Source organism: Colias croceus, chromosome 9 (genome assembly GCF_905220415.1).
Source record: "Colias croceus chromosome 9, ilColCroc2.1".
Taxonomy (NCBI): domain Eukaryota; kingdom Metazoa; phylum Arthropoda; class Insecta; order Lepidoptera; family Pieridae; genus Colias; species Colias croceus.
Window position 1 is genome coordinate 133,908 of NC_059545.1, and position 15,072 is coordinate 148,979.

The 15,072-nt window shown below is 37.0% G+C and overlaps 1 protein-coding gene across 1 annotated transcript in view; it reads left to right on the forward strand.

The window, feature by feature from the left end:
• LOC123694610 (unconventional myosin-IXb) overlaps positions 1 to 15,072 on the forward strand; it is a 38,581-nt gene that overhangs the window by 14,405 nt on the left and 9,104 nt on the right. Inside the window, exons 5-13 of the mRNA XM_045640091.1 lie at positions 7,026 to 7,301; positions 7,629 to 7,804; positions 8,550 to 8,715; positions 9,053 to 9,225; positions 9,934 to 10,133; positions 10,479 to 10,668; positions 11,192 to 11,446; positions 14,017 to 14,253; positions 14,532 to 14,716. Coding sequence (XP_045496047.1) covers positions 7,026 to 7,301; positions 7,629 to 7,804; positions 8,550 to 8,715; positions 9,053 to 9,225; positions 9,934 to 10,133; positions 10,479 to 10,668; positions 11,192 to 11,446; positions 14,017 to 14,253; positions 14,532 to 14,716 — 1,858 coding nt within the window. The remainder of the gene's footprint in view (positions 1 to 7,025; positions 7,302 to 7,628; positions 7,805 to 8,549; positions 8,716 to 9,052; positions 9,226 to 9,933; positions 10,134 to 10,478; positions 10,669 to 11,191; positions 11,447 to 14,016; positions 14,254 to 14,531; positions 14,717 to 15,072) is intronic.

A 15,072-nucleotide genomic window follows, 5' to 3' on the forward strand; every position in this document is an offset into this window, starting at 1 on the left:
TTATGTCGACCTGTTTGTAGAATATTTAAACTTAGTATTACTTAGAACAATACTTGTAAAAATATCTTTAAAATGTTATCAAAATAAACTTAACATTTTACGTTTTAAAAAATACTTATAAAAGGATTTCAGAAGTTGTTTCTCCATTTGTAATATAAATAAACGCTAACGGTTAATTAATTATAAATTTTATTTTACGACACTAAAGTATGACCGGTGAGCGATAGGTCCGTATGTGTGTGTCTGTGTGTGTGGTGTGTACACACAACATAGTGTGTGTGTGGCGCTAGGTGCAGGCGGGTAAGTGCTAGCAATTACCACGGCTCGCGTGCATTTTTTTCACAAACCAATCTTATTCCCACACGCACGTGGATAACATAAACACACATACTCACACGTGTGCGTTGTGGTTACAACTCTGCATCAAATTCCGAGTGTAAATTATGCAACTGTTGTTAAATAATTATAAATATGCAACCATGTAAATTTTAATCTACTAACGGTGTAAAATTTGTCTTAAACGTTAATCAATCAGATTACTTAAAAAGCGATTTTCATAAGAATATAACAAAATAAAGGCAAAATTCTTTAAAATATTTTTTTGTCTTTACTGAACTCTACAAAGTACTCTTAACCTCCTTTAAAAGTGTTTTTGAGTTAAGAATCCCATCTTCATGGAAATTAAAATAATAAGGGAAAAGAGCAAATTGCGCAATAAATAATATAATATGAAACCGGCAATAAACGAGCAGTGAAGCCTGTACATGGAACTGAAAATACCTTGACATAGAAAGAGCCGCGCGCTGACACATCACAAAGGAGCTTCTTGCTTCACGACTCGTTCCGAGAATAATCGCACGCAAGGCGCGCCGCGGGGCGAGCTTATGGAATGCGTTGTTTCTGCGGCCCGTTGGCGATAATGGCAATAATGGGGAAATTATTGATTTGCGTATGTCGTTATTGCTTTGCCTTTCGCTCTGAGAGTGTTGTGGGGAATTATATTGCATTACTTGTCTCTCACTTGAGTATAGGAAAGAAAGGTTTAACAGGTTAGAACATTTACCAAGTAAGAATATTTATGATTTGAAATGTAAATATGTATTTATGAAATTAAATGCCCCTTTTTAAATAGTCAAACCCAAACATTTAATTCAATTAGACTTCTTCTAGATTTATAGCTGATGTAATTTTGATTCGTCATAATATTTTTTAATATTTACCACTGATTCGGAAAGCAGTATATCTACGGAGAAGAACCGGCAAGAAACTTCATAGTTGTACTTTTAAAAGCATGTAAATATTAAATTTTAGTTTTACAAAATAGGTACCTATGTAACTACTTACACATAATATAATATAATAATAATGATGCCAAAGAACTGTCCTATTCTTCTTACGCGACAAGTTTCCATGGATTTTTATCTTTCATATATTCATTAATTCTATATTATTGTAATTGTTTCATTCGTTGACAAATTAGTAGCAAGATAGTATATTTATAGCGTTGGCTGATCGTGCAAGGTGGTTGTGAGGGCGGCGGGCGCAGGGCGGGGGCGGGGGAGGGACCGGTCCGACCGCCCTTACTTTCGTCTGACCTCTCGCGCTTTCATAACTGTTTACATTTATGGTCACAGACTTTATATCTCCTGTAAATAAATATACATTACGGTCAGTTGTTGCATTATGCCAAGTTTATTCGAACTACGCAAGAGAATGCAACTGAAAACATTTTATTTTCGATAAATAAATCATTACAATTTACACATAAAAGCCAGTTTATATTAAGACAGACAATAAAAAGGAATAAATCAGTATTAAAGCGGCAGTCATGAGAATCTCCGAAGCGCTGCAGCTGCTATAAAAGACATCAACGCGCGCGCAAAGCTTAACGGAAGCAATAGAGCTTGGAATGCATCTGGTATTTATTAGCGTCGGGACTGATGGTGTAAATACATGATGTAATGATGGAATGTTTATAAAAAAATTGATAATTCAATAAACGAAAAGGCTTATTAAGTGCGTCGTAACAATTTGTATTCGCTGTATAAACGAATCTTTTAGTAATATATTTGTTGTTCTACATTAAGTTTTCAAATTAGTAGCGACATCAAATATATATAAAACTAGCTGACCCCACAAACGTTGTTCTTTCTTAGTTATGAATATGAACGGTGAAACGCGTAAAGGGTTCTAATTATTATTAAAAAACGCCATCTATTGCATACTTACTCAATCCCGTCAACTTATGTCGCAGATAATTATTGTTAAATAATAGACAAAAAAAAAATTGAAATACATAAAATTATTTTGCGACTAAACTGAGATATAACCCTTCTTATCTTTCAAGTTAGATCAAACTACATCCGGGGTGCAAATATTAAAATCGGTTCAGTAGCTTTGGAGTCCATCGCGGTCAAACAACATGACACACGTAGTATATTATTATTAGTCTGTGATGACACGTACTTTTTTATATGTATTTAAAGATCCTCGATACGATGAACAATTTACGTTTTTACTTTTAGTAATTTAGAGATTGAACTTGATTTTATTTGTATACATAATATAAACTTTTCATATATTATTGTAAATTGTAATATTTATGATGTTAGCACATACAGTTCCGCGAACTAGTCATAGTGTTTCTTTTATTTTTCCGTAGTACAATTTGATAAATTCGTCTCGGACAAAATTAAATTGTAGAATATAAATTAACGGAATATTTTATCACAATACATGTAATATCCTGTCATTTAGGTAACGTTTTATCTAAATATAAGTAGTGCAGAGGGCAGGTTGGTTGCATCTCGCGGCGGCGCGGCGGCGCCCTGCGGACCGCGATCCTATCGCCGCACGACCTGCCTCTCTCTCAACTGGTTACCTACATACACTTCGCTAAGTACTAGACACTATTGAAATACCAATTACTAACATTAAACTATGGTATATATTCTTGAAAGAGGATTCGTTTTAATTAAAATTTTTACCTTTTATGGAAAGAGATTAGATGATAGATAGTATTTAGTTTAACGAAAGTATTAGTTATGTATTTAGAAACCGAAGATATTCGTCGTATTAATCAGTTTTTTGTAACAGGGTCGCGGACTTAAATAACAAAAATGTACCCAATGACATTATATTAATAAAACATATTATGCGTGATATATATTATGTATCTGTAAACCCTTACGTACACGATTGCTCGTTTACCTTCAGCCTCTTTATCATATCAACATAAATGTCCTTATCACAATGGAACGTGTAACGAGTCGCTGCGGCCGGAGCGCGCGAGATTGTCATCGTTCCGCGAATCCACGGAATTGCTGCTTATCTCGGCTTATCCCTTTGTTTGTTTAACTTACCTTTGTTTTATTTACTAGGTATCTTGGAATTAAGTGACGAGCTTTGTCGTAGCTTATAGCAAAAACGGACCGTGTGTGTCTTTGTAATATTTTGAGTGTATATAATAATAAATTTTGTAATATAATATTCCTTTATCTCTGTTATTATTTTAAGGACATTCAAAAAAATGCGGTGTATTATAAATTTTAATAGAAGATCATTTGTGAGCCGTGGTTTCATGCTTAAAGCATTTTTTTAACCTAACACAATTCTTGATATGTCTACCAGCTCTATACACATTGGAATGGAACATTCAAAATGCAACAACGAAATTTTTAAGTAGAATTTAAATAATAGTAAGTTTAAAAGTATGTGAAATGGTGCAGAGAGAGGAATTTAACCACATCCACCCAAGAAGTTAATGATATTGTATCCGATCTTGTGTCGATAGCAATAATCGCGTAGATTAGCCACGTGCGCGGAAACACGTCCCCCCCTCCCCCTCCCCGCGCTCCGCTCCCCGCCCCGCGCCGGACCACACCAGCCTCTACTGTTACAGGTTGATGACCCTTCAAATAACATATTATCTATATCTTACTTTATGACGAGATGACTTCTTGATACGATTGCAAAAAGTTCAAACAAATGTTCGAGCTCGTGTGGCTTAGAACTTGAATGTTAAGTTTATAACGTGGTTGTAGGCAAAATAACATACATTCATATAACATAAACTAGCAGTGTATAGAGGCATTTTTTATGTCATAGCTTGGGAAGCGAACGGATGCGTGATGACAAGCTGTACTACATGACAACACATATTATGGTAGTTTCAATATTATACAAGACAAGATATGCGATACAGACAGCTTTATTGTCAGAATTGTTAGTTTTTTACAAAATCAAGAAACGTGCTTCAGAAAACATGAATTCAATTCACACTTGTATATTTCATTAATAAATGCGATATGTTTTTTAAAATGATAACCTTTATTAAAAATATGTCAAATTAAATTAAAAAAAAAATTAAGATTAGCTTCTTTGGCCGATTCACTGTGGTGAGCGATAATACCTCAGAAAGCATCTATTGATGATCGTCTCATCCAATAATTATTAGTATTAAATAATTTGACCTGCTCTGGTACATTTTTCCTGAGATTGCTCTTTTCCACCATTACGACGATCACTCGGTTATTTGCTTGTATCTCGGGCTGTCACATCTGATGCGATGAGAATTAGAAAATTGTTACAATTCTCTTTAAATGCCTTCAATTGTGAATTTCTTTAATATAACGACATTACGCAAGCGTTGAGTAAAAGCTTAACTAATTCCATTGTTCGAATAGATACGAGGTGTATGCGTGATGATGAATGAGTATTAACAATACTGCATTGTGTGATGTTGTGCTTTCTGTGTTCTGTGTGCCTTTGGTTGTTTATGTATGTACATATATCGCAGTCATCTCTACATGCTACTGTACCAAGCAACTGTGCGAATTTAGTAAAACTAGTTTTTTGCTAAATATATGCACAATGAATTACATATTCACATGCGAGTATAGTTTTAAAAACATTTCTAGAAACAATGAAGTGTTCTATTTAAAATGTTTAGAAACGATATTGAAGTATTCCTTCTAAAACTTTTAAAATGTCTTTGTAAAATCATAAGTTCCACACAATATAGTAATTATTTTTCATTTAATTATTTTAAATCCTACGTTATCCTGCAAATATTACTCATGTTTGTCATAAACTACACGCTCGTCAAAGCTCCTCTCGGGTTGACCTGCCACAACAAAAATAAAATGTTGTCCAGGAATAATGTGGAACAATTTTAGTGGTTTCGGAGATTTTAGTTAGTTTATAAATAAACAAATCTACATTCTTCTACATAATTAGTGTAACCTAGTGAAGATAGCAAAAAATACAGTATTATTTAATAATTACTCCAGAAGCGAATGAATACAATAAAGCCTTCTAAGTTTATTTTCAATAGTAATAAAGTATGAGAGCATTCTTTAACATAATTGATATTTTATAACATTTAATAATCATAAAACAGCAGGATATTGCCTTTGATAGTTAATTGTAAATTACAAGCGCTGAAGTAGAAATCGCGGCAGTGTGTCTGTGTGCAGCCCGCAGCGGCCGAGCCACCGTCACTCGCCTCTTAGCCACTGCTACCATTTTTTGCTCAACTTTCATTAACTTTGTAATGATTAAGTACTTCCTTCTTTTCGTTTCCTATCCGATGTTTTTGTAGTGACCCTATTTAACAAATTGTTGAAATTGTTCAAAGAAACGTAGGAGGAAAATAGTTATTTACAGCTTCTCAAACATAGGTATGTTACTTTTACCGTTGGAGATGGTTTTCTCACATAAATTACATTATTACTACGTTAAGTTCTAAAAAATATATCTTTCTTTATGTTACTAAACGGTTTACATTTACATGATAAATAAGTTCAAAACGCGATCGAAACATAAGATAAGATTAACGTTAATATATTATGGTATTCATAGCACACAGCACTGGCGCGTGAAGTGTGCGATAATTAATATTGTAACGCGAGCCTTCGACGGAAAAACCTGATAACAGCTTTCGTATTCAGAAGGAGCGCTCTTCACTATAATAATAAAACGTTACGTTCATTCTAGAACTGTCAGAGAAGCGGAAATAGCAATGATTATTGATACTTATGTAGTAGGTACAAACATTTTATGTTATTCAAATACATAGTAACGTATGAAATATATAAATATATATATCAATTTTCTTTATTACAAAAGCCTTTGTTGTAACTCGATCAAAAAAGTCAATACATAGCATCAAACCGCATACTTATTTGGTAGTAACGTTATGAGCTGCGATAAAGTTCTCAGGCTCAACGAGAAAATATTTGAGCAGGGTGATGCAGCGAGGTGTCCTTCGATCACGTAACAATAAAAAGGTTTTTGACGCGGCACGTGTGCGGTATTCCACGGCGATCTGGCTCCTGGGCCGAGTGGGACAAGGTCGACATTGGCGCGCACCGGGCGGACGACCGGTCGCGCCCCGCGCCCCGCACCCGCCGCCCGCACACACACTACAACCACGCAAAGCTGCTATGTTTATTGTATATCGGATATAGCTTTTTAGGAGTATAAGGCATAAGCTTTAAGAGAACTATGTATATGTTGCGAGTTATGCTTTGCAGTTTTTATAAGAGCTGCACAAGCTACGTGACTCATTCACGATTGCAATCGTTGCATCGCATCCGGCTCGTTAAAATATTTACTCTGTCGTACAGTGAAAGTTTATACAATTTGTCAAGCTTGTTCAACTTTTTGTGCTTTAAAAATATTTGCAGTCATTATTTTTTGTGCAAGATGTAGACGTTGCTATAGAAATAAAAATTACTTCATTTCAATCTTATCGTAGATCGATCTATGGATCGCATCTATTTCCTTCGGCGAGGACATATGGAATGCAGTTTATCTTCTGCAATAGAGGATGTTAATTAAAAGATTTTTACTTGGTTAAATCCATAAGTGTGTAGACATTTTTGAATTATAATTTGCAATTTAAATTCATCAATTCAGTTTCATTAGTATTCAAAATAAAAATGAAAGCACATTGGTGTCACAACTTTTTATAATTACTCTAGGCATATGACGATTATCTATAATTGTTTGATAACTTGCAGATGCATCATCCTCGAATGAAGCGGTGCACTTGCAGCGACGGCTGCTAAGCCTCAGTTCGGAGCTGGTGACGCTCCGCAACCATTTGCACGTGGGCGGGGCGGCCGGTGCGGCGGGCGCTGCCGGTGCGGCCGGCGCTGCTGGGGCGGCAGGTGCGGCAGGTGCGGGCGGTGCCGCCAGCGGCGGGCAGCCGGCGGTGCCGCCACGCGCGCCGCTGCTGCTGCCGCCGCCAGCACCCGCGCCACCGCATCAGGCTCATCCACCTCCACCTCCACCTGGTAAACTTACCACGATAGATATTCAAGTTTTATCACGTCAAATAATGCAAAAAAAACTAAAATTAAATGATATGTTATAATATTGGTTCCGCTTACGATAAACAAAAATAAACGCAAATAATAAACAAAATAATTTACTAATCGTGATTTTCTTTGCTTTAAAAGGATTTTTATATACGTTTTAATTATTTCTTTCTATTGATTAGAGTTCTAAACATTAGTTTAAAACTGTGATAATTTTTAAAATTCATTAGATAAACCGCATTTAAAGCATAGCTAATAAATTAACGCGATCTTTTCAAAGTATCTAATCGCGCAATGTTCCAGAAGCAAGATGGCGCAGCTCGTCAGGCCCCGCAAGCGCGGCGCCGAGCTGTGCGCCGAGCGGGCCCGCGCCCGCGCCCGGCTGCGACGTCGACGACCTCATCCACCTGCGCGGGCCCCTCACGGAGGACGCGCTCGTGCGGGCCCTGCAGACCAGGTTCTACAATAATAAGTTTTATGTGAGTATGCTGATAATGTATCATGCCATTTTAGGGTTCTTATAACAGAATATTCGATTTGAATTTCGATTGCGATTCGATTCCTGGGTTCGATTCCCGGTAGAGACGAAGAAAAAAAAATGTCTCGGTCTGGTAGGACACAGAAGGCTGATCACCTACTTGTCCCTAAAGAAAAATCGATCAGCGAAACAGATGTACAGTATTCAATAATTAATAATGCACATGCAAATCTTCGCTAATTGTCGTATTTCTAAAATGTATTTCATTCGACTACACAAATTTTAATTAATTATGCATGAAGAAAATGTATTTAACCACTCTATATACATATCGTCTTCGGACGCTCCGGGAATATGACAGTTACCAAACTGTGATGAAGATTTCAATGTGCATTATCACTTTTGGAGTACTGTATGCATAATGCATCTGCCCCTTACCCTACGGGGACATGGGACTTCACTTTATTTTTATAACAGAATATTACTATCAGGATCAAAATTTGTAACTGTAACTCACAATATATTAATGAGCTACGCGAAACGCTGAAAATATGTCTTTAAAGCTTTAAAAAATCTTTTCCAAGAGTATTTTCTTCCCAGCATTAAATATATTCCAAAATTGTCAATTTAGTCTATTTCCCTTCAAATATAATATATTTCAGTTACTAATTTGTATTTTCATGTAAGTGAACTTATCTTCGTTTCTTCACTTCTATATTTCTAATTAATGTATAACACAATTTCAGACATCAGTGGGTCCGATCGTAGTGGCGATGAACGCATACACGGACGCAGCGAACGCGCTGACGCCGGGCGCGGCGCGCGCGCAGCGGCCCGAGCTGGCGCGGCTCGTGCACGACGCTGTGCGACACCAGGCTGATACGGGATGCCCGCAAGCTATCATACTATCCGGTGCTTATCATATAATTATTATCAATTGAGTATTATTAATGTTAACTTGAATACCTACTGCTGTTATGAGAAATCCTCAATCCAATAGCATTTCGTAAAACCGATGGGTCATTTGAATCAAAATACGAATTAGCGTTAAAAAAAATGTTCTATTTTCCTTACGATTGCAAAGACGAAATAGCAGTTTTTAATTATTTTTAATAGTAAAATGAAAATAGTCTTATTTGATAGAATTTTATTCATCACAATTTTGTTTATATAATATGTATTGATATTGCATAGAATACATTTAGAAAACAATACCAAAGAGCTAACATTATAATGATGTATTGTGCAGGCGTGTCGGGGTCGGGCAAGACGTACGCGTCGATGGTGCTGCTGCGGCGGCTGTTCGACGTGGCGGGCGGCGGGCCCGAGACGGACGCGTTCAAGCACCTCGCCGCCGCCTTCACCGTGCTGCGCTCGCTCGGCACCGCCGCCACGCACGCCAACTCGCACTCCAGCCGCATTGTTAGTCAACAATTATAATTACTTGTGGTTTGAATGCATTAGTAATATTTAACCGACTTCAAAAAAAAGGAGGAGGTTATCAATTCGGCCAGTATATATTTTTTTATGTATGTACACCGATTACTCCGAGGTTTCTGAACCGATTTACGTGATTCTTTTTTTGATTGATGCGGAATGGTGTCGATTAATTGGGCTCATAAAAAATTTATTCGGAAAGGCACAGTAGTTTTTATTTTATGAGCATTTTTAGACAAAAGTGGGAAGATCGAGATCAGACGATCTCGATGACTTAATTGAAATGTAGCTTTATATTTTTTTTATAACTTTGATTCACTTCCCAGTAACCTATTGAGCTAAAATTTTGTATACGTATATAAATTGAAGTAATGTAAATTTAAAGTAGGTGCCAAGCACTAAGCACTTAGTATTAAGCCCGTGCACCGACATCAAACCTATTGAATAAATAGCATACCTTAATAATATATAGTTATTAATAATATCAAATCTTTTTTATTTTTTACTTTTCTGTTTTGGAAGTCGGTTGTTTTTAACGTAGTTATTTTTTTCAGAAATAGCTAGGCTCTATGTGATAGCAATTTATTTTACATTTTTTATAAACTGATTAGGGCACAATAAATAAAGCAAAAATATATTCAAAAGACGTCTAAATGTTTTATCTATTTACAAGTGTGTTGTTTGTATTTCCAGGGTCACTTTATCGAAGTGCAAGTGACGGACGGCGCACTGTACCGCACGAAGATCCACTGCTACTTCCTGGACCAGACGCGCGTGGTGCGGCCGCCGGCGGGCGAGCGCAACTACCACATCTTCTACCAGATGCTGGCTGGCTTGTCGGCGGACGAGCGCTCGCAGCTGCATCTCGACCCCTACACGCCGCAAGACTTACGGTTAGCATTTAATAATTCTTCTATGTGGAAGTTGGAACTGCTAAGTTCAGTTTTGTTATACAGTACTTACAAGAACAGCTAACTAGAACGAATTATTTCACTCCATCATTTAATGTCGCATGCAATAACTAATTACGACATTAACGGTACAGAAATAAACAAAATAACAGTTAATGGGATCATCACACCTGAATAGAAACCGAACCATACATTTTCAGTTGAAAACTCAAAACGCAATTTTCAATGATGTATTTGGAAAGTTGCAATATAGCTATCTGCTATAGTATATTGACTTTATAGGACGTTTAAAGACTTGGATCGAAGTAATATGTTTATTTCTGGCAGTTATCTGTCATCATCTGTGTCGCGTCGGTCGGACGCGGAGGACGCGGCGCGGTTCGCGGCGTGGAAGAGCTGCCTGGGCGTGCTCGGCATCCCCTTCCTGGACGTAGTGCGCGTGCTCGCCGCCGTGCTGCTGCTCGGGAACGTCACCTTCACTGACGGCGCGGACGGCACCGCTGAGCCCAGTGGCGAGGTATATACCTTACTATACATACCTGTACTGTAGTAGAACAGGTAAAAGAGCCTGTAACTCGTAGGTCAAAATCACTTGTATCAATGATTGTGTTATTGTACCATCTTTGTAGTAAGTTATATCGTTATGATGTTATGACGTTTATTCATTTCAATGCGCCCAGCATTGAAGTGGAAATAAAGGAAGTCTTTAAAGATAAATCACATTTTTAATCGTAAATGTAATCGAATCGGATTACTTGTGCCATTATAATAAATACTTTTAAAAGGTATACATTCAAGTTAAAATAACAAACAAGAAAGTTACCTAGCAGTCCTCGTTTAAATTTCTTTTATCCGACACTTGGATACATTCTAGGGCAGCTCTAGTTTGGGTGTAGTTTGGTTTTGGGGTGTAGTAACGCTAAAATTAGAAATGTGTAATGCTCGTAGAACATGATAGGAAACGGTAAATATTAAGCTTTTTTTAGTTGTAGTTATTATTGTTTATATAATGTGTTTAATAATGCATATTTGCGTCGTAGGCGGAGCTGGCGGCGGCGGGCGCGCTGCTGGGTGTGGGCGCGGCGGCGCTGGTGCGCGGGCTGGGCACGCGCGGCGCGGCGCGGGGCCGTGCGGCGGTGCGCGCGCCCGCCAGCGCCGCCGCCGCCGCCGCCGCGCGCGACGCGCTGGCCAAGGCGCTGTACTGCCGCACCGTCGCCACCATCGTGCGCCGCGCCAACTCGCTCAAGCGCCTCGGCTCTACCCTCGGAACGTTGTCCTCCGACTCTAATGAATCGGTTCGTACTAAATGGCAATTAGAAAGCGTATACAGAGGCGGCATAAGGCGTGGGCGACGTGGGCCTACGGCCTCGCGGTACAAGGGGCCTCGCGCCTCAATATTTTTTAAAGCGAGAATAAAATAAAATAAAAATAACTACGTTAAAAACAACCGACTTCAAAAACGGAAAAGCAGAAAATAAAAAAGATTTGATATTATTAATTACTACTAGGGATGCATCGATACGCCTTTTCGCCGATACGATACCGATACCGATACTCTTATAAAAATATCGGCGATACCGATACCGATACGCTTAATGTGAATTAAAAAATGAAGGTATGATAAATAAATCACAAGTCAGATTTTTTTTTTATTAATATAAAAAGTAGAGACATAGGATAATAATAAGGCAATTAAAAATTTTAGTAATTAAAATTAAAATTGATAAGATTTTTGTTTAAAAAACAAAGTAATCTTAAGTTTTGCGGAGAAAGGAGATTTCGCAAGTCTGTTTGAATATCTGGAAAATAGTCTCTCAGATGCAACAGAAGTCAGAACTCATTTGGAAACTAAAGTACCTACTTTTGCGCAATTTTTTTCAAGTTTGGGTATAAAACGTCATTGCGCCAGAAAACGAATGGATCTGCATCTCTCGATATATTAGGACAACTCAACAACACACTCACAACTCGTCACTTTACCTCCCGTCACTTTAACTGGCGTCACTTTACCTCCCGTCACTTTAACTTGCGTCACTTTAACTCCCGCCACTTTCACTCGCGTCACTTTAACTCCCGTCACTTTAGTAACTTATTTATTTATTTATTCATTAGAAATACCAACGTTTGATTACATTGAAGCATTAACTATTAACTTAGACTTAAATGTTTTAGTGAATGTAACAAACAATTACAGGTATTTACAACATGCAAAGTATAAATTTCACAAACCAACCATTAATTTTATATACATACTACAAATAACAAAAAAAAAACATTATAATGTGAAGGAGGATAACAAAGGAGTAACTTATATATGTATACTAATAACAATCAGTTAAGTCTTACTGCTAACATTAAACAATAAAACAATGTATCGCTGTTTTAATTTTAACATAAAGCTAAGATTATATAATTGTATAATTGCAATAATTAGAACTACATGATTATTCTTTGAACTTACATACAATAAATTCACGAACAGTCTGGAGCGATGTATTATTAATATCAATGATATCACTGATATCATATAACTTCCGTCACTTTAGCTTCCGTCACTTTACCTCCCGCCACATTAACTCCCGTCACTTTACCTCCCGTTACTTTTGTCATTCGTTATTTTAAACTACATTTAAAGTTTCCCTTTATTATCCATAAGTTTCTATTCCCTAAATCGAAATAATTTTGACTAACTTTCACTTTAACTTTAACTCCCGTCACTTTAATTCCCGTCACTTTAACTCCCAACACTTTAACTCGCGTCACTTTACCTCCCGTTACTTTAACTTCCGCCACTTTAACTTGCGTCACTTTACCTCCCGTTACTTTAGCTTCCGTAACTTTACCTCCCGCCACATTAACTCCCGTCACTTTACCTCCCGTCACTTTTGTCATTCGTTATTTTAAACTACATTTAAAGTTTCCCTTTATAATCTATTAGTATCTATTCCCTAAATCGAAATAATTTTGACTTTAACTTTCACTTTAACTTTAACTCGCGTCACTTTACCTCCCGTCACTTTTGTCATTCGTTATTTTAAACTACATTTAAAGTTTTCCTTTATTATCTTTAAGTGTCTATTTATTCCCTAAATCGAAATAATTTTGAATTTAGCTTTCACTTTAACTTTACCTCCCGTCACTTTAACTTGCGTCACTTTAGCTTCCGTCACTTTACCTCCCGCCACATTAACTCCCGCCACTTTAACTTCCGTCACTACCTCCCGTCACTTTTGTCATGCGTTATTTTAAACTACATTTAAAATTTCCCTAAGAATCTATACCCTAAATCGAAATAATTTTAACTAACTTTCACTTTAACTTTAACTCCCGCCACTTTCACTCGCGTCACTTTAACTTCCGTCACTTTAGCTCCCGTTACTTTACCTCCCGTCACTTAAAATAAAAATAAATAGTATACCGTATACTATTTTCGTTATATTCACTGATTTTGCTAAACTTCTATGATAATAATTCATTGACAATTGAATTTCAAACCGTAAAAAATTGCACATTGTGTTGAACGGATGAGATTTATTTAAAAAAAATGTGAAAATTATTTTATTATTTGGTGTTGTAATATATCCGTTGAAGCTTGTTATTTTATATGTTGTTTTTTTTAGAAATAGAACATGTTATGTGGTCATTTTAAATTTAAAACTTTTTTTTTAAATTTAAGGCATGCATGAATCTTATGTTCTTTTACACAAAACAAAAATATTCTCAGTACTAACGAACGTTTTAAATACTGTATACTTAGTTAATGACAACTCAATCTCAATCAAAAATTTATTCGTATAAACTTTAAGTAACATTTTTTAACTATCATTGGACCACAATCCACAACCAAAGTATTTGTATTGATAAGGTGCACCAAGACGCCGCATCGCGCCGCGCGTCGACGGCCGGCAGCGGCGCGCGGAGCCGCGCGGGCGCGCGCTCGATGGCCGCGCTCAACGACGCCGTGCGACACGCCACCGACGGTTTCGTCGGCATCCTCGACATGTTCGGCTTCGAGGACGCCGCGCCCAGCCGTCTGGAACACTTGTGCGCTAATCTGTGCGCAGAGACCATGCAACACTTCTACAACACTCACGTATTTAAGGTAACTAGTTAGATTGGTCAATAAATAAAGTAAGAACTAAACTTTATTATCAGCTATTAATGATATGTACACATAAATATAATATGATAAATCTATCAAGTGTAACGTTCCTACTTAAAAAAATATATGCTCCTTTATTTATTTTTTTAAATATTTTTTTCGTTGCATCAACTGTAATGCATATTACACATATGATCAAAAACAGAGATGGTTTTTAGAAGAGGTACAAATAAAAATATACCCCAGCTGCACCATTATAATGAATATCACTTGAACAGTCGTCAGCGGAGTCGTGCCGCGAGGAGGGCGTGTCGGGCGCGCTGGAGGTGGAGTACGTGGACAACGTGCCGTGCATCGACCTGGTGTCGTCGCTGCGCACGGGCCTGCTCGCCGCGCTTGACGCAGAATGCGCCGCGCGCGGCTCGCCCGACCAGTACGTCGCTAGAATCAAGACTGCGCACAGGTATTAAACAAATATGCCTTAAATGTATGTATAATAAGTTATATAATAAATATATAATAAATAATAACAAATAAACAAAAATAAATAATTAACAATGCACTGTTTTACATGTTTATGTTTCCACTTGCTAATCGTTAAAGATACGGGTTACAAGAATACAGAAGCAACTATTAAATATAAAGAGAAAAAAAAAAAATACTGAAAGGTTATTTTATGAAAAAGTTAAGTTGGTTGTAACTATGTATACATAATATGTGAACATCAAATCAAATCTAAATTTTTAATTGTGAATCGTTCAACAAGATAACTTAGTTTAAACGTAAACTACTGTAATTTATTTCAAATCATTTTCATAC